Consider the following 22,667-nt stretch of genomic DNA (forward strand, 5'->3'; position numbering starts at 1 on the left):
GGTGGGGGGCACAATTTACTTTGGAGGAAATGACCAACATGGGGAGTTCAGGTGATGGAGGGTTCTGGAGTTCATCCTTGGGTGGCACTATTGCCCCCTTCTCCCAATCCCCCTTGTCATTATCAGTTGAGCACTTAGTAAGAAAGAGGCCTGTTCTCGCCCCTCATGCAGCCCAGCAGGGAGCCTTTCTCACTGCCTTGTTTCAGATGGTACAACTAAAGCACAGAGAAACAGAGACTTAAGGTCCTATAGCTAATGAGAAAGGAGTAGGGTCCAACTCTAGGCTGTAATATCCAGAGCCTGCCACCAGGACTGACTGACGCCCAGCTGTGTCTCTGGGCACTGCCCAGCACATGGCTGAATTTTCCTTCTGTTCTTTCAAGGCTGACTCATCCTGTGTTTTGTACTTCAGACTCTACCCTGACCCAGAAAACAGGATTCCCTGTCTCTGAGAGTCTTGGGGCAGTGGCTCTGGGCTCTGAGCCTTTCTAGGAAGTTCACAATGTGGACTAAGAAGTCCTCAGGGGGCTGGGGATGTGGCTCAACTGGTAGCGCGCTCGCCTGGAGTGCGTGGGGCCCAGGTTCGATCCTCAGCACCACATACCAACAAAGATGTTGTGTCCACCGAGAACTAAAAAATAAATATTAAAAAAAATAAAATTCTTTCCTCTCTCTCTCTCTCTGTAACAACAACAACAAAAAAAAAGAAGTCCTCAGGCCGGACGTAATCCCAGTGGCTTGGGAGGCTGAGACAGGAGAATCGTGAATTCAAAGCCAGCCTCAGCAATGGTGAGGTGCTAAGCAACTCAGTGAGACCTTGTCTCTAAATAAAATACAAAATAGGGCTGGGGATGTGGCTCAGTGGTTGAGTGCCCCTGAGTTCAATCCGTGGTACCAGGGGGAAAAAAAAAGAAGTCCCCAGAGAGGAGCCTGGGGGTTAGAGGGATCCACTGGCTCTCTCTAAGAGGCCCCCATGAGGGGTGCCAGTGAGGAAGGGTACCTCCTACCAAGCTCTCTTGTCCCTGTGTCAGCTGGGTGGGTACAGCAGCTGGGGGTATGGCAGCAAGGGAAGCTCCACAGGGGCCAAGCTGTCTCTTTACAGCACAGTCTCTATGGTGGGGAGGATGTGGGCTCAGAAATGCAGGGTGTGTGGCTAAGGGTGGATTTCCCCAGAGTTGCATCCAAGAGGCTCCAGAGCCCTGCAGCTATCTCGGGGAATTCTGCTGGCAAAGAGCTTGATGCAAACAAAGGCTCTTCTGTCCTCTGCATTCCCGGTGGGAATGTGGGTTCCAGCTCTCATGCAGGTCCACCCTACAGAATTGTGACTGGTGGCCAGAGCTTCAGAGTACAGGCAAAGGGTCTCAGCAAGGGTCATGAGTACCTTGAGAAATGGGTGGCCCCAGCTCTGAACCCCCTATGTTTTTGCCTTGAACATAAGACTGCTTGGGCCTCTGGTCTGGAAGGTTCCCACAGAGCAGCACTGTATTTTCTCTTCCCAGCCACGGAAGCTGCAAGTGTATCCTGTGGGCTCTGAGGCTGAGGACAGCTTAAGGGAAGGGACAGTTGGCTCAGGACTCAAAATCTTTGGGTCCTTGTCCTTACCTCCTTGCTGTGTGACTCTCTTGCTAAATAAGCCTGTTTCCCTCTGTGATACAGGGAGAACACTAGTGCCTGACTCAGGACCATGTTGGCATCTACCAAGGGAAGCCCACTGAAGGTGGCTGGCCTGTGCCTGCTACATAGCAAGCTGCCATCATCCTCATCCTCTGCCAGGGGCTACTGATGGGAAACCCCAGGAAAGACACTGTCCATGAGGCAGTGGGTAATGACAGGCCCTAAAGCACATGTGCCAGGGTGGCTGAGCCTTTCTGCCATAGCACAAGGTGGGGCTCAGGAAAGAGTGGCTGGGACTGGGGTTGAAGGGGGGCCCAGGCCTGTATTACCACAGAAGTGCCTGCATTCTCTCCCACAGGAAGCAACATGGCAGCCTTGAGACCTCCCAAAGCTTGGCAATGCTCCCCTGCCAGCCGCCACCACTGCCAGCGTGGGCCGGGTGGCTCGCAGCTATCCTCAGGAGTCCCAGATCTCCTAGCTGGTCCCCACAAGAGAGTGAGGGCAATGAGGGGTAGAGGGGGGTGACATGCGTCAGCAGGGTCTGCTCTGAGTGAGTCACGCTTCAGCTATGGCCCTCTGGGCTACCACAGTGTTCCTTTCCTCTTCTAGGAATTGGTATGCAACTTGCCAACACAAAGGAAGGGGGAAGGAGAAGGAACCATGGCCAACCTCACATAACCCGAAAGAAGACTCAGGAGTTCAGCCCTTTCCTTTAACCCAAAGCCTGGGGAAGCTGACCTTGCAGCCACCACACAAGCACTACTCCCCTTTCCTTCCTGGGAGTGCTCTCTGTCCTGCTGCTGAGAAGCAGTGAAAGGCCATGGCCTGCCTGCCTCTCCAAAGAGACCAAGAAAGTGAGGCCTCAGAAGGAGGGGTGTGTCAAGGACACACGGGGAGCAGGGAGGAGTTCTGTACCACACCCCCTTCTCTGCTTCTGGAGGGCCTGCTATTTAAATGAAAGGCAATAATTTAAGGGGATGTGTCCTCTGCCTGGTCCAAGACTCAGAAAAGGAAATTATCAGATTAAGGAAGTGTGACCTGAGCAACACACCCTCCGCCACACAGCTATACTGGCATGTTCCAGAGGTATGACCTCCACACAGCTATACTGGCATGTTCCAGAGGTATGACCTCCCAATTATGTTCCAGAACCTAGGGAGCCAGGGGAAGTGAGAAGAAGCAAATCCACCAGAGTCATAAAGAGGCCCAGCATGCTGGGGATGGAGGGTAATGGGGAGTGTGCTGGTGTGCCTGGCCAGCAGGAGCCCTGACTCCATGTTCCCCTGACAACCCTTTGGATGCTCACTTAGAGCAGAGTGGCTGCGGTGGAAGTCCTGAGTTCTCAAGTCCACCTGGACAGGACATACGTCATATATCCAGAAGCTATCTCTTTGTAATCAGGGGCCGGCAGTCCAGGGAAGGGCAGTGACTGGCCCAAGGTGACACAAGACCTAGGATTGTGCAAGACCCAAGTCTCCCTCTAAAACAATACATTCCCCACAAATGAGGCCTGGGTGGCCAGCACTGTCCAACACCTGTGCTTCTCTTTGTGATTCAGAGGTGGGGCTGTGAACTGCTGGCCACACAGCAGGCCCCATCTCCCGGGGAAAGCCAGCACATGGCCTGTCCTCCTATCTCTCGGTCAAAGGAACCTCCAGGCCCTGCTGGATCAGCACTCAGGGGTATCCTTCTAATGAATCAAAACCCTACAGACAGTTTCACATCCACTTATTTGCATCTAAAGCCACTCTTTCCAGGAAAGTAAAATTATCTCCACTTTTTTTGTTTGTTTTTTTGTTTTTTTAAAGAGAGGAGAGGGAGGGAGAGAGAGAGAGAATTTTTAATATTTATTTTTTAGTTCTCGGCGGACACAACATCTTTGTTGGTATGTGGTGCAGAGGGCCGCACGCATGCCAGGCGAGCGCGCTACCGCTTGAGCCACATCCCTAGCCCCTCATCTCCACTTTCACAAATGAGGAAACAGGAGCTCAGGTAATGTTTAGGCCAGGCACAGTGGTGCATGCCTGCAATCCCTGTGACTTGAGAGTAGCAAGACCCTGTTCTCAAATTAAAAAAAAAAATAATTAAAAAAAGGGTGTAGTTCACTGTAAAGCACCCCTTAGCTTAATGCCTAGGAAAACACACACACACACACACACACACACACACACACGGACAAACTCTCATGGTCTCCAAAAATAAGTAAGAGACAGTAGCCCTGGGACATAAGCCAGGTCTGACCCCTAGGTCATGCTCCTTCATCTTCAAGCCTAACTCCTCACTTAGCCAGATGGGGTTCAAGCAGCCTTGGAATTTCCTGTTTCCCTCCCTCTGCCCTTCAGAGAATGACAGGGTCATGTTCTCATCTCTGTATTTTCTCAGGCTGGCAAATCTTTACTCGTCCTTCATAAATCAACTCAGCTGGCAGACTCACTGCCCTTGCATGTGCACCCACATTTGTCTTCAATCCGTGCTGTCTTTGGTCACAACTCATCAGATGCTGATCTCCCTGGTGGGTAAGAGCTGCAGCACCAAGATCTGTACTAGGGGCTGGCAGAAGGATGGAGACAGCTTGGCCATCTGCTGCCCTCACCCTCCTCTCCAGAGCCTACTTCACTGCAGCTTCTTTTCCCCTAACCATTGTAGTTTTACAGGGACAGCAGGCTCAGGGCCCTTCCTGGGCTGGGCTGACCACATCACGAAACAAACCACCCTGTCATTTCTGCTGTGAATCTGTACTGCTGGCCATTTGGAAGTTTTTGAGCCCACTTGGAGGTAAGAGAGTAAAGGAGGGAGACTCAGAAGAGCAGGTGAGGGGAGATGCTCCCTTTTAGCCCTGAGGTTTCTAGGACTGTGATGGCCCAGAACAGTCCCCTCCAGATCTGTTTTACCTGGGTCTCTGCCTGATTGATGCTCCTCTACCACTGCCTCAGATCACTTCAAAGTGGCTCAGACCCTCTGTTGGGGTGGAATGATGACCTGAGATGGTCCTCTGCCTTGGTTCACAGATACTACTGGGATAAGTCACTCAGATGTCCCCCAAGACTGAGGTGTCCTCTTCCTGATGTTGGAGTGCTGGTTTCTGACCACTCAGAGTTGTGCTCTCTCCAGGAAGTTCCAAGGGCCAAAAGAAACTGCTGCTTACTCCAGGCTATGCCCTTCCTTAGGCATAGCACTTCCAGAGTCTGGTGGTTGTGAGGCACAGAGGTCATGCCCCCTTTCTCTGAGGGCCCGCTGTGACTTCCCCGTGCTTCAGCCTGCCCCTCGACTCAATGCCACCTTTTCCGCTCTGAGCGCTCTGCCCAGTGAACCTCCTCACACACATCCCGTCTGTTTCCTGAGGAACCCGACCTATGGCAAGGCCTCCTTTCTCTCATTTCCTCACCCGTTTGTTCATTTTTACAGTTATTTACTAAGCATGCACTAGAAGCCAGGCATGACCAATGATCACGTCATGCTGGGGCTGACAGCCCCAATCCTCTCCAGACCCACTGTGAGGCTCTTGACGCCTGGTCTCAGTGAGCATCAGATTCCCATGTGGCAAAGGACAGAAGCAGCCACCTCACCCCAGAACCCTGGGATTTTGGGCTTTTTTGAGCCAGGATTCCCATGGGAAAACTGCAGGGTACTAGGTAGCTGTAGCCTGTAGCCTGTCCTAACTCCAAGGTTATAGCACAGAAGAGGAAACCGTCTTACCTTTTATTGAGCACCATGTTCCCAAGTTTCAGGTCTCTGTGCACAATATTTTTCTGAAAACCAATAGGCATATGGTTTGCACATGAAAGTTAGAGGTGGAGTGGGGCCAGCCTATTAAAATGGGGCTCTCCAGGGGTTTCGAAGGAAGGAAAAACCCTAGGATATGTCTCTTAGACCTCATTAGCCATGTGTCTAAAAGGATAAGCCAGGGCAGTTTCCTTAAGTCCTTCTTCCCTCAGGGCAGAAGCTAATGAATGGGTAAAGTCACTATCTTTGGTACTGGAGATTTTAGGGGGCGGGGGGCTTTACCACTGAGCGACATCCCTGAGCGACTTTTATTTTTTATTTTGAGACTCACTGAACTGCTTAGAGCCACTCTACAATGCTGAGGCTCATTTCAAATTTGTGGTTCTTCTGCGTCCCTGGGATTACAGGTATGTGCCATTGTACCTGGCAACTTCTTTTTTTCTTCCACCAACCATTTCATGGAAACAAGCTTTGGGCTAGGGTTAGGGCTCAGAGACAGCTGTCTTGATTCGGTAATCAACTACTACAGGCTCAGAGCATTGAATATTTGTGTCTGGAAGAGGCTCAGGTTTCTCTACCCCCATAACTAGGGGTGCCTAACATCCCAATCCTACAAAAAACTCAGATGGTTGTAGTTGTCAGGTGGATATCTCTTATCTACCTGAGTTGGGAGGCTACAGTTTAATTTCTGGACTGAGGGGAATTACTGCATGGGGCTCTGCAGGGCTATCTAGTCGGCCTTAACTGGGAATGTGGACTGTGGCCTGCGGCACTGAGCCTCACCACTCAGGGCAACTGCCCTTCAGCCACTTTTCTCTGTACACTCCCAGCTGCAAAACAGCAGGAGAGAGTTGCTTTCTGCTGAGCAGCAGCAAGAAGGATGGTTTTCTGTGACACATGGGGCTCTGGCCACTCCCTGGGGAGAGAACAGGGAGCCACAGGATATGTGGGTTCTCACCTGGTGCAGGGCTTCTACCACGCGTACCACGTCATAGAAGATAACCACAGTCTCCCGCTCGCTAAGCCTCTTCTCCTTGATGACGTAGTGCTGCAAGTTGATCAGGTCAGCAGTCTTGTCACTGAAGTCGTGTGCACAGAGGCAGTCCAGGACAAGGCAGATGCGCTTCTTCATCTTCTTAACCATTCGGCTAGATTCTGTATCCTCAACGATTTCACAGGTGCGGTCCTGAGAGGTAAGTGGGCAGACAGGGCTTGACTGTGGACCCAGCAGGGCCAAGGCCAGGGGTTTGGGACTCTCCTCAGGAGCTGCACACTCAAACCAACCCAGAGCCTGGATGAAGACTGCAGGTGTGGGAGGTGGAAGAATGAGGCCCAAGGAGCCAGATGGAGTGCTTAGCACAACTCAGCTTCCCCACATCAAGTGCCAAGACCAATGGGCTGAGGATAAAACATCTCAGGTTAAGGATTCATACTTTGCTCATAATGCAAAGGACTAGCATCTGAGCTGAGCATTTAAAGTCAACTGGGTATTTAAACCCTAATGCACAGGCAGCAAAAGTGGGGCTTGGGGCAACTTCCTTCCACAACACTCCCACCAAGGTAACTGGCTTTAAAATGACCACATCCCCAACACTTTTTCTCACCAATGTAACTTCCTTTCAATGTCCATTATGATAGACACAGTTAAGTTAAAGAGTAGTCAATCCTAAAAGGCTCCAAGGGTCACACAGTTCTGTGTCCAAGACAACTGCTTTCCCAGGTTGCAGCATTCCCAGGTAGTCACATAATCATGACTAAGAGTGTGGCTCTGTCCTCAGAAAGCTGGATTTGGCCCCAGCTTCTCCTTGTCTTAGCTGTGGGACCTGGGGTAATTTTCTTAACCTCCCTGAGTCTCTGGTTCCTCATCTGTAAAAGGGAGCTGGCAATACCCCTCCCCAATTGTTGAGAATTAGAAATGAGAGAACTTATGTCCAGTGTCAAAGCCAGGGCTCAGTAGGTGGACACTGTGACCAACAATGTGGATACAAGAATCATTCTCCTTGTTGCAAAGTATTCCAAGTGAGGTAAAAATAAGGACAACATGGAGACTTTAATCCCACCATCTTAAGGAGTTCTGTGGTGTCATCCCAAGCAGGCTGACATAAACCATGGCCAAACTTTCAAAGATGTCAGAGATGAAATACTAAAAAAATCACAAATACCCTCAATGCTTTAATGTTTAAAGGAAACACTCTAACCTTTAGAATTGCCTAATGATACACTGAGTTGCCTCTAACTGCAAATCTAAGAATGAGACCTTATGGGGTATGGATGTGGGATGTGAGTGGCATTTTCCATTTGTTTTGTCAGGAAATCAAGTTGACAGAGAAGTTGTTATTACTTGAAACAACAAGGATGATGAGAATGTGCCACAACTGCTGGGTGTGTTACACATATACTCATTAATATCTTCCTGGCCACCCTTTGAGGGAGGTGCCATTATCACTTTCTCCATTTTACAGATAAGGAGGTCTAAGGCTCAAGTCCAGAGCCTGAATCCAGGGCTATCAGCTTGTATCCTCCCTGGAATGCTACTGCCTCTCAAACATCAGATCTGCCTTAGGAGCTGGTCCTGGGCAGGCTGGCTGAAGGTTCTGCACAAGCTCTGCTGACACAGAGGCTGCTCCCAGGCCTGAGCTGGGGGCCTCCTGGTCATCCTGGCTCTTCATTACTAGAGAGAGAGACAGCTTCATTTCTGCCTCAGGATGGCTCTTCTCAGAGTATCATCTGTTAACCAGTACCTGTCCCGAGGAATGTGGAACATCAGAGCCTGGGAGCTCAAGGCCATTTGCTGAACCAACTGAAATGCCTGGGCAGACAAAAGGCCTGGTGGTGCCTATGAAAATCTAACAAGACCCTTACTGACCCTTCCTCACTGCCCTCCCTTCTGCCCCAGCATGCCCAGCTCCTGACAATGCAACTGAAAAGAGCCCTGATGTCCTTTTTAATTTTTTTGATAGAAGGGATCAAACCTAGGGTCTTGTGTATGCTAGATAAACACTTTATCTCAGAGCTATACCCTTAGCCCTTTTAAAATTTTTATTGTGAGACAGGATCTTGCTAAATTGCCCAGATTGGCCTTCAACTTGAGATCCTCCTGCCTCAGCCTCCTGAGTAGCTAGTATTATAGGCATGCACTACTACGCCCAATTGAGCCTGGGCATCTTTAAGTGACTTCCTGCTTTCCTTTCTTCTTGGAAAACCAATCTTTCAAAAAAGCCTGGCTGCTGAAAGAAGCTTCTGCACCACAGAAGTGCTATAGAAGCTAGTGTGGCCCCAGCCTGACTTCCACCCACCCCAGAGTTCCTGATACATCCAGCAAGGAAGGTACACTAGTGAGTCATATGCCAGGAGTTGTTCGTGGAAACATGTGCTCTCAGTAAGAGAGGTTAGGTGAGGGGTTAGGTGAGGATGGAGAACAGGTCACTCACCTGGAAGAGCCCGTGGTGGTGGACCACACCGTCCTGCGTGTGCAGGAGGGAGAGCAGAGAGTACTCAGTGTGCAGCAGCATCTTGCCCTGCCTCTCCTCCTGGCTCTCTATGCCTTGGTCACCCCTCTCCTCAAGGGTAAGGATCTTGAAGGAAGCAAAAAAAGAAAACCAAAAGAACAAACACCTTTCTTTACCCAGCAGAATGACTGCAACAGGGGAAGCAGGGAATTTGCTTTCTACCATGTGATACATGTGCACAACTCACACAAACACACACACACACACAGAGTGAAGTGAAGCCATTTTTCTTAATGTGACAGGCATGTCATTTATGCACAGATAAACCTCTTTAAATCAAGAGTTATTCTGAGCACAACTGTGTGAACTTGATTACTTCCAGGAAAGAAATGGTGCTATTCTTGCTCTTGGGAGCAACGCTGGTGTGAAGGTGGAGAGGAGGGTGGAATGGGCTGCCAGGATGGGCCATGGGTTCCCGTCTCGCTTACCTTCAGTTGATAAAAGTCATCTGTGCCATCTTTCCTTGCCAAACACTGCACAATGCTTGGCACTGGTGAATTGCCCAAACGAGGACCTAGGGCACAGAGGACCACTGGCTTACTTTTCAGAAGTCCTATTACAATCCCATGTCAACATCCCATGTGTGTATCACAGTTCATCCCCACTGGACTGACCACTCAATCTCCTGGTGGAGAATTCTCATAGTCTTTTCTCCATAAATAGAGAGGGATGCCTATAATCCAGTTACTTAGGAGGCTGAGGCTGGATGATCACAAGTTTGAGGCCAGCCTTGATAATTTAGTGAGAAGTTTTCTCAAAATATATAATAATAAAAGAGGACTAAGGATGTGGCTTAGTGGTACCAAATTCAGGGAGGGAGGGAAGGAAGAAAGGAAGGAAGGAAGGAAGGAAGGAAGGAAGGAAGGAAGGAAGGAAGGAAGGAAAGTAGGGGGAGAGATAGAGAGATAGAGACAGAGACAGATACAGAAAGAGAGAGGGAGAGAGGAAAAGGGAGAGAGGGAGGGAGGGAGGGAGAGAGGGAGAGGGTAAGGATGAGGGAGAAAAAGAAAAAGGATGTGTATGCATTTAGTATCTGCCCGAGATGCACTTGGCTTTTGCTGGCACATTCCTCAAAACAAAGGTTTTTACTTATACTGGAATTTCTATGGAGCATCTGTGAGAAAAGGCTGCCAAATGACCCTCTAACTCAGTGACCCCAGAGTGAGGATCTAGGACACTACAGCTTAACAGGTTCCCCTAGTGATTTCAACATAGCTACCTGTTCTCTGCTAAGTGCCAGCTGTTGGGACCTTCTGTATTTCTGCAGACACATGGTGCTTGCTGTCCTGGGATAGCATCTCCCTGATCTTTCAGGGCAGAAAGATGATCATGTCATAATGCCACTGCTCTTGAAAAATCCTTAACAGTTACCCACTTTTTTTTTTTTTTTTTTCCCTTGTGGTGCTGGGAATTGAACTCAGGGCCTCATGCATGCCAGCCAAGTGCTCTACTACTGAGCTACATCATCAGCCTCTGCTGTTCTTTTTTTTGCGGGGGAGGGTACCTGAACTTAGGGGCACTTGACCACTGAGCCACATCCCTATCCTTATTCTGTATTTTGTTTAGAGACAGGGTCTCAGAGTTGCTTAGGGCCTTGCTAAATTGCGGAGGCTGGTTTTGAACTTGCGTGTGCCACTGCACGTGGCTGCTGTTCTTAACATACAACCCAAACTCCTTCCTTTGTTCTCCAAGGGCTTGCATGATTTGTTCCAACCCACCTTTCTAAGTTTTTTTTTTTTGCTTTTGTGTACAATTCTGGAGATTGAACTCAGGACCTCTTGTATGTCCTGCCCACCTTTCTAACTGGTACATTCCATTACTACACTGTCCCATCCCTGCATCCTAACAGGCTCTTAATTCCTAACACAGTCAGCCCTTTCCTTCCTCTGCACAAGCTGTCCCTTCTGCCTGGAATTCTTCCCCCCTGATTTTCACATGGCTGCTCCTTCTCATGCTGGGGTGTCAGCTTGAGTGTCACTTCCTCAGAGTCATTTCTTGGTTGCACTATCTACAGGTCTTTCTCATTCTCACACCATCTGTTTACTTCCTTCACAACTTTTCAAGCACCAGTGATGATCTTATTTCTTGTTTACTCTGTTTATTTCTAACTAGAATGGTAAATTCCATGAGGGCAGGAACTTATCTGTCTTTTATCATTGCTATATCCCTGGCAAACAGCACAGGCCTGGTATGCAGTAAGTACCATTAACTATTTGATGAATGTCTGAAGTCTCAGCTGTCTCCTATGCACATAAGTCCAAAATGTTGTACCAAAGCAAAAGTCATACCTGGCCTCTAGCACCACGAGAATCAGGGTCCCCTGAGGACCTACATCACCTGCAACCCTGACCATATGACTTGCTGGCCTCAGATATTATGTAGAAACACCAGCTGCTCCTCTGGCCTACTGGGAACAACCAATTCTACGGGATTTCTGTACTTATAAGAAGGGTCAGGGTTGCTATACAAAATACTCTGTGAAATTAATCATGCTATCTAAGAATAGTCAAAGTAGTGTCTTCAATGATGAACCTTGGGTTCTAATTTGGTTATGTGTTTGCTGTGGGTACACTGATCTAAGACTGGTATGACAACAACAGAACTGATAACCATTGGCAGAGTGATCTAGGGACTGGTCTTCCAGTGACATAATGCTTTAAATTCAACCCCCAGTGTTACAAAAACAAAAACCAAAAAGCCACAACAACAAAATAAAGTGGTAAAGTGAAGGTTCAGGCTGAAGGCTGGTCAGGACCACACTCTGATGTCTGCCAGTCTGACTGAGTGAGCCCACATGCCAGGCCCTATCCTGAACACACCCACCCACTTTGTTGGAGACTTACCGAGGATGAATGGTCCAGCTCTCTTGGCGTTATTTCCAGAAATCCCACTCCCTAGAGCCTTCGCTCTGGCCGACGTTTCCCCAGCTCCTCTGTCTGATGCTCTCCGCTTCATTCTCAGCTCTAGACAAGACAGAAAAGATCTCATTTGATGAATAAGTCGGCAGCCTCCCTTACGCCAACCTGGTCTGTGAGTCTGATTCAGGGATGATCATACACTACCACTGCAGGCCCTCCACTGTTGCTGCTGCCTCCTCCCCACCTGGAGGAGCATCTGAGGTTCCCAGTGACAAAGAACTACATACAGTTCCTTCACTTGGGATTAATTAGGTGCTAACAGAGGGTATCCTTTAAGGCTGCAGATAGGAGCCACATAATTGGGGAATCAGCCTGATGCAAAGGGGTTGGTGAAATGCAGAGGAGGAATCTGGGCTTTTTAGAGATGACAAAGCCAAAGAGGAGCCTGAGAGACAACACAGGCAGACACGAGGGGAGCCAGTCCCATCCAACTGCACCCAGCCCTAAAGTACCTGGCCCATGGTGAGGCCTGCCTCCACAAACATACAGCCAGAGGGTCCATGGTGCCCACTCCCTGGGCCATGTCTGAGGAGTGCTGGGGCATGGGCCCTAGGAAATGGTGTGTTATACAGGAGGCTGGGTACACCTGTGCCCATGAAGGATGAGGAGTACAGCCCAGAGGACTTCCCCACCTAAAATTTGAGCTCCTCTGAAATGAAAGAACACCCAAGTTTTCAATGGGTGAGGGGGTCTACTTCCTCTTCCCTCTCCTACTTTTAAATTTTTCTTTAATTACTCCTCATTATGTACAACCACAAAAATGGGATCCTAATCAGAATAAGTTATACTCCATGTATGTATAAAATGTCAAAATACGTTGTCATGTATATCTAAAAAAAATAATAAGAAATGAATTTTTTTCTCTTTAATTAAAGGGAAAAAAATACACTGTGCACATAAAGTCGGGTGAAGAGCACCACTGGAGCTCACTGGTCACTGACTTGCTGATAATCCCCTTCTCCCCCAGGCGTTCAATAAAAGGGGCCATAGGAGCCCTTTTATTCTAGTTTCTGGACAACAACCTCTCGACATGGATTTAAAAACAACAAAGAAAGAGTTGTTTCTTTCAGAAAGTCAGACGTCTCAGGAAAGCAGAGCCCAGAGGTGATGAGCAATGAAAAGTATACACGAGGAAGGCAGGGCTCACAGGCTGCTCAGTGTGGCAAGGACTCAGGCAACATCTCCCTGAGTAAGTATCAGGGGTGTGCCAGGCAAGGGGCAAGGGCCCTCTAGAGGAGGGATCTGGGTGAGCAAATCCAGAGATAAGAAATGGCACAAAAGCAACAAGTTCCAAGTAGTCTGTGTTACTGTAGTTCCAATGTGAGGCAGGGAGTGGTAATCAGGGGCCCAGAGAGAGAAACCAGATGGCCACATTAGGGTTGTAGCCGCCACCCTTCCCAAAGGGCCCAGAACAATAACATTCTCCCGTAAATTCTTTCTTCACATAAAAATAATTGATGTTCCCTGTAGAAACACTAGAGAACACAGATGAGCAGAAAACAAACAAGGAAGTGTCCTCTCACCACTCATGCAATTGCTGTTAACATTCAGTCAGACTTCTCCTGTGTGTATACTAATATTAAAAAAACTCTTTCATTATTACAACAATTTGCATGAACTGTAATGCCACTTTGTGAGCTTCTTTTTCTCCCACCTATTATAAGCATGATATTTATAGTATCCTAATAAAGCCGTCAATAAAACAAAACAAAACCCACCCTGATAGTCAGGCACAGTGGTACACATTTGTAATCCCAGCTACCTAGAAGGCTGAGGCAGGAAGATCACACGTGTGAGACCAGCCTGGGCAATTTAGTGAGACCCCATCTTAAAATAAAAAGTTGGCCAGGATTACTACTGTAATCCCTGTGGCCCGGGAGGCTGAGGCAGGAGGATCGTCAATTGAAAGTTAGCCTCAGCAAAAGCAAGGAGCAACTCAGTGAGACCCTGTCTCAAAATAAAATATAAAATAGGGCTGGGGATATGGCTCAGTGGTTGAGTGCCCCTGAGTTCAATTCCTAGCATAAAAATTACATATATATATATATATATATATATATTGGCAAAGTGCCCTTGGCTTCAATTTCCAGTACCAAAACCAAAACCAAACCAAATGTAAAAAACTCCCCAAAGAAGATATTCTTCTATGGTATCATGTGAGACAGCTACAGTTTTCTTGGTATAAATATATTATGACTTATCTGGCCTCTTCCAATATGGACATTCATATTCTTTCCATTATTATTTTTTATTAACAGTCTTGCACATACAAGTATACATTTTGCATCCTTAACTCTCTCAGGATAAATTCAAAGAAGTGAGACTTGAGGGTCAAATGGGTACACATTTTTAAAGGTATTTTATGATGTGTACCACACCAGGCTGTTCTCAAGAAAGCTGTGCTACCAAGTGCGGTGGCACACATCTGTAATCCCAGCAACTCAGGAGGCTGAGGCAAGAGAATTGCAATCTCCAGCCTCAGCGATTTGGCAAGGCCCTAATTCAAAAAGTAAAAAAGTCTAGGGATGCAGCTCTGTGATAAAGTGCTCCTGGGTTCAGTACCCCATTACCTACCTCAAAAAAAAAGGAAAAGAAAAAGAAGAAAGTCATGCCAACTTCTTCTCCCATCAACTGTGTCGGGGAGAGTCCCAGAACCTGTGCAGGATCATTTTCTTACTCTTAAAAATTACTATTACGATGAATAATAAAAAAAGAAGTCTATCATTTAAAAAATTCACATTTAATAATTTCTGAGATTAACATATCTCACATGCTTACTAGTTGTATGTATTCTTTTCTTTTTTACATAATACCTCTATTTTATCTATCTATCTATCTATTTTTATGTGGTGCTGAGGATTGAATCCAAGGACTCACACATGCTAGGTAAGTGCTCTATCACTGAGCCACAACCCCAGCCTCTGTATGAATTATTTCTTTTGTGAATTTCCTTCATATTTTTAAAAAAAATTTATTGTTCTAATTAGTTACACATGACAGAATACATTTATGCACTTTATCATGTATAAATGTAGCATAATTTCTCATTTAAAAAAATATATTTTTTTAGTTGTAGGTGGACACAGTGCTTTTATTTTATGTATTTTTATGTGGTGCTGAGGATCAAACCCAGCACCTCGCACATGCTAGGACAAGCACTCTACCACTGAACCACAACCCCAGCCCCTAATTTCTCATTTTTCTGATTGTACATATTATAGAATCACATTGGTTTCATTCATATTCTTTCTTCATTTTTTTACTGCTATATGTCTATGAATGTTATTGTTTTTAAGAGTCCTTTATATATTAAGGCTATAACTGACATAGAATGCAGTTTTTCCTTCATCTTTAAACTTATTCTGAATATAAAAAGGTTAAATTTTATGTAAATATTTTTGTCTTTTCATTTAGTTTGTTTTTACTGATATTCCTGAAAGACCTCCCCTATCCTGAGAACAGATAGGTATTCAAGAGGTGGGACAAATCCTCACATGCTGCTGTTCTGGCCCTTGATCCAAACCCCAGAAGACTAATGATATGCAGTGACTGGAAAGCAGGAGAGATGACTCCATGCACTGTAGGCTTAAGCTACCAGGCTTCCTTCCCATCAGCTCTGATTTGTTCTCTGAACTGGCTACTGGGGAGCAGAGCTACCGCTTCATTCTGAAGAGTGGTTAACTCAGTGGGTTCAGCAGTCCCCAGATGAGTAGAAGCCAGTTAGGTCTGAATGTGACCTAAAAAACAGGGAAGAATGAAACTGCTTCTAGAAACATACAGCTGGGCGGTCTTACATCTGGCCCAGCATTCCCACTCTTTGTGTGGCTAACTCCTAAGCAACTATCACTTCCTCAAGGAAGCCTGATTCCAGTTAGTCTCATAGTACTCTGTCATTTCCTTCATAGCACCTCCCACATTTTGTAATTATGTATTTATTTGTATGTTTGTATGCTTAAAGTCTCTCTGCACCACTAGAAAAATTCCGAACCTCAAAAAGTTCTATAAAGAAAAAACACTCATATACATATGCATGTATTTATATGTGTGTGTATATATATCTACATGTATCATATATATTTATAAATATGGGTTTATATATATAAATAAAAGCACTGCACTTCAGCAGGTGCACCATGGTTGTGAGAGTTATTTCCAGGGTTAACAGTCCTGTGCTTGTCCTAAGCTGCCCTGGTAATAAATAAATGGTATCACATATTCTGATTCCATCTTCCCTGGGGTGCTGAGCCTCTTCTTCCTGGTTCCCTGGAGAGCACTGGAGAGCTGCATCACATCTGTGTAGAAGCTTTTTACATCCTACGCATGGTCTAGACGACAGTTTGCCAGGAAGAGCTGCAGCCCAGACAATGAGTGAGCTCAGACCGACCCCACCTACCCCACTCAGGATTCAACTCAAGCAAATGGCACGGGAACTGCTCCAAGACACAGGCAGACAGAAGGATGGGAACAGATGGGCAGGGAGAGGGAGAAGGTGCTGGTGGGGAAGAGGTAGCCAGGCTGCGTCCCTTCCTGAATACCCTTTCGTAATACCCAGAGTTGACGGAAGCAAAGCAAGCATGGTGGAGAGGCAAGCTCAGTAGATTGGAAGATGTGGGGGCAGGGCTCACTAGTTAAGAGAGCAAAGATGAAGCTCTTGGGGACACACTTTCCTGCCCCCGCACCCACTGATGCACAGGAAAGATGTTCCCCACCCTCAAATCATCCTAATAAGTGTCCCTTCAGAGACACACCTGCAAGTGGTTCACAGATGCTCCCATGGGGAGGTCTGCTTGCAAGGATCTTGGCTACACAGTGTGATGATTCAGCTCTGGATACTCTGGTCTCAAGAACTTAGGGCCCTGGCCCCTTCAGAGATAGCTGCTCCTCCTGCTTGAGTGAAGGGTCCTGCCCAGCCTAGCTCAGGTGCCTGCTGTTTCCTGCATTCATTGCTCAGTGTCTTGGCTTAGAAGTAAAGTATCTAGAGCTTTGAACAAGTCAACTCTTCCCTGTTCTATCTTCACATGTCAGCATCAATCTCCTTAGAACCTAAACTTAACAGGAAGACCAGTGAGGCAACAATGGCGGGTGGGGGGAGGGGAGTTGGCTTCTGTGTGCTTTTCCAAGCCTGAGGAGTGTGGGTCTCATCATGAGAAGGTCTCAATTCTGAGACAGTTACCATAGCATGTGTGAGTAGGGGAAGCCTAGTTTTAGCTATCAATTTGGGGCTAAGGTCATCTAAAGTAGATGGGCAATGTGAGCCTGGCTTTCCCAGCCAGGCTGTAGAGACATAGAAAGGTTCTAAGGCTACAGATGCCCAGAGTCTGGTGGTACAGTGTGCCAGGGTACAGCAGAGTTGGGTGGGGTAGCCAGGTAACACATTGACACAAAGCATTGTTTGGCTTCATGGATATTATCTTCAAAGAGACGTGGACTGCAAAGAAAGATGGTACTAAACTAAGGAAATAATCATTGTCCTACCCAGCTTAGTCTGTCCTCAGCTTCAACCACTGTAAGGCAACTGAAGCCTGGCCAGCGTGTGGAGGGTCCAACCACTTACCTAGAAGTGGACCAAAAGCACGGTCCCCACACAGGCACAGAACAGAGCAAATCCCCTTCCCTCAGCAAACATGACAGGCAGCAGTGGGGCCTACACATGTACAGAGGACTACTCTTAACCTCATTCTAGCATCCTTTTAGCAACCTTGGTTTCTGGAGAGACTGAGAGGTCCTTGTAAGCCAAAACAATGTAGGAAGAGTCCAGGGACAGTCCTCATAAAGGAACAAACTATGGTCCCATCCCAGTGAATTCCTCGCTGTGTGAACGTGCATTTGCATGTGTGTGGACAAGAACAGCTGGGAGCAATGTTTTGTCAGCAGCTGTCAAAGCCTGCTAGAAGGCAAAGAACTAATGCAAGGTAACACTAAGCCAACAGCTTCAATATTCAGATTGTCCCTGTCAGTAGTCCCAAACCTCATCCCTAGGTTTCCTGGTTATGAAAAAAAATCAATCAATAAGCTGGACATGGTGGTCCACGCCTGTAATCCCAGCAGCTCAGGAGGCTGAGGCATTAGAATTGCGAATTTAAAGCCAGCTAATATAAATATATATAAAAAGGGCTGGGGATGTGGCTTAGTGGTTGAGTGCTCCCAGTACCAAAACAACAACAACAACAAAAATCAATCAATCAATAAAAAGGAAGTTTTCCTAAGCTGTGCAGCCTTCTGTCTTCTAGTCTTTACCTCTGACATTATCTACCAAAGGCAGGGATCCTGCACCTCCAAACTACTTTTGGCACCTGGAAAACTTTTATTCTTTTTTTTTAACCTTATTTTATTTACTTATTATCTTTTAAAATATGTATTTTTTAATTATAATTGGACACAATATCTTTTTTTTAACTTTTATGTGGGTGCTGAGGATTGAACCCAGTGCCTCAGATGTTCTAGGCAAGCACTCTACCACTGAGCCACAAACCCCAGGCCTTGAAAACTTTTATTCTTTAAAGAAATAGCTTCTAACTGTGTGCATTTGTCAAAACAATTGAGCCCATTTGATTGAAAGATTTGTGAAATTCACTGAGTTTAAAGACACCACAAATGAAAAAAGCAAGCTGTAAACTGAAGGAACTGGTCAAAATCAATATTACCAATAATTGAAAAATGACATCATGGGCTTACTGATATGATGTGCTGAACAGATCCATCTATTACTTATGCTATTCCTTCCCCTAAAAAATAATAAAAACTGAATCTAATGATTAGACAAATAAATTGAGGTATATTTATCAAAATGGGCCTATATGTTTCAAAAACATCAATGTCAGATAGAGAAAATCTAAGACACTATCCCACCTTAAAGGAGACTGAAGACATATACCAAGTAAAGGCACGGGGGTAATCCTAGAGAAAAAAAATTATAAGGGGGCTGGGGCTGGGACTCAGTGGTAGTGCACTTGCCTGCAATGTGTGAGGTACTGGGTTCAATTCTCAGCACCACATATAAATAAATAAAATAAAATAAAAAAGTCTATCAACAAATAAAAATTTAAAAAAAAATTATAAGGATACGATTAAGCAACTGGTAAAATCTGAATATACATTAATATTATCTAATATCAGATAACAGTGTTGTATCAGTTACATTTCCTGAATTTGAATATTGTGTTGTGGTTACATAGAATTCCTTGTTCTTAGATTGTCCTTGTAATATATGCTGTAGTATTTAGAGGTGAGGGTCATGTTGTCTGGAATTTACTCTCAGGCACTCAGAGGCAGAAGAGAAAGTCCAACCTACTAGAATAATTCTCCAAACCCAATGTACAGGTGCAAAGGGCCTACCTGCTGGGCATGGTGGTAAATACCTGTAATTCTAGTAACTGGAAAGACTGAGGCAGGAGGATGACAAATTTGAGGCTAACCTTGGCAACTTAGGGTGACCCTGTCTCAGAATAAAAAATAAAAGTACTCCCCCCAAAGGGGGGAGGGAGTCTACCCTTGGATGCATAGCCATAGTGGCAAAATCTGGAACCTCATACTAGGTAGGAAGAGCCAGGCTGGCATGAACTGGAATTTTAATCTTTTAGCATAAAGGAATGGGAAAAAAGTGAGGGTTCCAAGCAATCTCCAGGTTCACCACCTTGAGGTGTCTTTGTGTTCACATCCTCAAAGGGTTTCTCTGGGGCTGGGGATGTGGCTTGCCTGGCATGTGTGCGGCCTGGGTTCGATCCTCAGCACCACATACAAACAAAGATGTTGTGTCCGCCGAAAACTAAAAAATAAATATTAAAAAAAAATTCTCTCTCTCTCTCTCTATCGCTCTATCTCTCTCGCTCTCTCTTTAAAAAACAACAACAACAACAACAACAAAAGGGTTTCTCTGCACCAGGTGTGAGACAGTGGGGCGCTGCTCTCCTTTAGGCTAATCAGGAAGGACGCAGGAACCACTCCATTTTAGCTGGACAGATTTCAACAGGCTGTAGTATGTCTGTCTGCCATGGAGGTCCTGCAAGGGCTTCCATGATTTTCAGGAAAAAAACCTAAACTCCTCAGTGAACCTGTCAGACCCAGGCTACATTCCCTGCATCACTGCTCATGTATGTACACTGTATGCAGCCACAACAAATGACTCATGAGTCCCTAAGTATGCCATGGACACCCCTGCCCTGCCCTTCTCTCTGGCTGGCTCTTCCTTCCAATCCTCATTGAACTGTCACCTTCTGCAGCAGGTCTTCAAAGAAGGCTGCTTGCCAGAGCCAGCTGCTATTCCTCTAATTCCCAGAGAACCACAGCACCACTGTCCTCTCCTACTGGGCTGTAACCATTGGTTTATTTGTGATCCTCCATTCCAGGTGGTGGGCTTCTGAAGGCTCAAGTTCAATTTGTCTCTACTTTCTCAGAGTCTAATAAACTGCTTAAAGAGAAGACTGAGGGACTGTTCATTATGCATCTAGAAGGCACTAAAGCCTCTACTGGATAGGAACAGCTGGATAAGGAGATATAAAATATGGTTCTGCCCTCCTTGACACCAGAGGCTTGAGCAGGACCAGAGAAAGTACATCTGATACCCTGTCTCTTACCCTGAGCTAGCCAATGTCTGTCAGCTAATGGCAAGAGGCAGGGCATCACAGCTACAGACAAGGGTTGCATTAATGTTGGGTAGTTTAATGAGGAAAAGTCCCATGTCAGAAATGCATGGGGCAGGACAGGGTCTAAATGGGCTGATCACCAATGCTTAAACAGTGATTGCTGCTGGAGAGCCACCCCCACAGAAGAACCAAACCTGTTCATGACACACGTAGTTTGTGCAGAACTCCTCACCCAAGAAGAGACAGACCACCCCCTGATATAAGAACACCCCTTTTGCAACCAGCACAAAGATCTGCCTTCCTACAGAAAGATGTGCGAATGTGAGAGCCTAGCCTACCACTCACACCAGCAACAGGTCTTCTAGGCAACTCTAGGTTTGTGGTGTGAAGGTCCTTCTGTTGGTGTAAAAAACTCCTACCACTCTCATTATATCTGGAATGACAGGAGAAGACTAGAGGTGAGCCATGTGAATCTGAATATGTGATCCAACTAAGATAACCCATGGACCCATGCTTTACAAACCACCTTCCATGCTGGAGGGCTGCCAGTAACCTCATCAATTCCCAATGAGTCTCTCTGGATGGTGAATTTCAGACTCAAGAGTCCATGTGGGAGGCCCACATTAACTATCTAATTTTTGTACATGTTTTTATAGTTTTCAAAGCACTCACAAATATTTAATAATAATGGACACCCTCACCAAACATACAAACATTTCTAGGGGAAAAAATTGAGGTTTAAAGATACTGAGACCTACTTAAAGTCACCTGGCTAGCTACTGAAAGCTGAGACGACATGAACACAGGTTTTCCATCACTGAGTCTCATATTCTATTTACATGACCACACTGCTTTCGCCACTATTCCCATTCCACCTAAGCCTGCATAATTCTAGGAATATCAACCACAGAGAGGGTAGCACCCTCCAGACCTACTGTAAACAAACTGCACTTCTGGAAACTGAGGGCTGCCAAACTGGAAAGCTGCAGGTGAGTGGGGAAGGGAAGGGCCATGACATTCTGGAGGAGGAATTGTAGAGCCTCTCTGGCCAAAGGGCTAGGTCAAAGGTTGCGTTACCAAGACCGCCTCCCCACAGCCAACCCCCACCTGTTCTGACCCAAGCACTCTGTAAGCCACCCTCACTGCACCTCAATGCTCACATGTAGATGCATCTACCTGGATCAAGGACTTCCCTACAGACCCATTCTCTATCCACACTCAACCCAAGAAACCAAGCAAAATTCATAGTTCACAGATTTGAGGGCTTCAAACCATGAACCAGTTATCCAAGCGCCAGTTGGGAAAAGCAAGATAAATCAAGAGGTCATATAATGGGTTCAAGTCACTTGAGGAGACCTCCCTTGTGGCATATAATGGGTTCAAGTCACTTGAGGAGACCTCCCTTGTGGCAAATCTTTCCAGGCACCTAGCCTTTTAACTTCCATTTTAGGGGTACCTTCTATTTGCCACAAAGCATTCCTGGGGTTTCCTAGTTTTTTTTTTTTTTGCATGGTGCAGGGAATGGAACCCACAGTCTTGCACGTGCTATATGCAAGCACTTCACCACCGAGCCACATCCTGGTTCCCCCTCTTTTTTCTTCTTTTCTGGTACTGGGGATTGAACCCCAGGGTCCTTAACTACTGTGCCACAACATAAGCCCCCTTTTTTTTTTTTTTTATTTTGAGACAAGGTCTCACTGTGTTGTTTAGGGCCTTGCTAAGTTGCTGAGCCTGGCTTTGAACTCACTATCCTCCTACCTTAGCCTCCCAAGTCACTGGAATTACAGGTGCACACCACCACACCTGGCATCCTAGTCCTTTTTATTTTGAGATAGGCTGGCCTCAATTTTGTGATCCTTTTGCTCCAGCCTCCCAAATATCTGGGATTACAGGCGTGTGCCACTTCACTATTCTCTCTTTAATTCTCACAACTTTTCCCCCTTTATTACTGAAAAAGCAAAGCCTGGAATCAAGGAGGTTCCCTGAGGCCTGTTCTCTTCTACTCCTGCTAGCCTGGCTGGAAGGAGACACTGTTACAGGGCAATGTCATTCAGTAATGATAGCCATTGCTGAAGGAGGCCTGAATCCTCTCCCTGGTAGCTTGAAGGAACCACTGGAAGCCATTTGCTTTGTGCTCAGGATAGATGCTGGGGGGATGGGGAGGTGGAGGGAGAGGAGGATTAGCAATCCTCTGACTTCAACCAGGATTCCCTGATGACATAGATTGGTGCATGTGCTGTCATCTTCACTGTTCCCAGAGTAATGATTTGGTTCATTTTCAAAATTCAGGATATGCATAGCTCCAATTTGTCAAGAATATA

General features: G+C 46.3%; 1 protein-coding gene across 1 annotated transcript in view; it reads right to left on the minus strand.

The window, feature by feature from the left end:
* The window catches only part of Stk40 (serine/threonine kinase 40), a 44,583-nt gene that overhangs the window by 11,797 nt on the left and 10,119 nt on the right, over window positions 1–22,667 (minus strand). The window contains exons 2-6 of the mRNA XM_005317821.4: window positions 11,690–11,809; window positions 9,275–9,360; window positions 8,769–8,912; window positions 6,296–6,523; window positions 5,311–5,363 (exon numbers count right to left, since the gene is read on the minus strand). Coding sequence (XP_005317878.1) covers window positions 5,311–5,363; window positions 6,296–6,523; window positions 8,769–8,912; window positions 9,275–9,360; window positions 11,690–11,801 — 623 coding nt within the window. The 5' untranslated portion in view covers window positions 11,802–11,809. The remainder of the gene's footprint in view (window positions 1–5,310; window positions 5,364–6,295; window positions 6,524–8,768; window positions 8,913–9,274; window positions 9,361–11,689; window positions 11,810–22,667) is intronic.

The sequence above is a fragment of the Ictidomys tridecemlineatus genome, chromosome 11 (assembly GCF_052094955.1).
Source record: "Ictidomys tridecemlineatus isolate mIctTri1 chromosome 11, mIctTri1.hap1, whole genome shotgun sequence".
Taxonomy (NCBI): Eukaryota; Metazoa; Chordata; class Mammalia; order Rodentia; family Sciuridae; genus Ictidomys; species Ictidomys tridecemlineatus.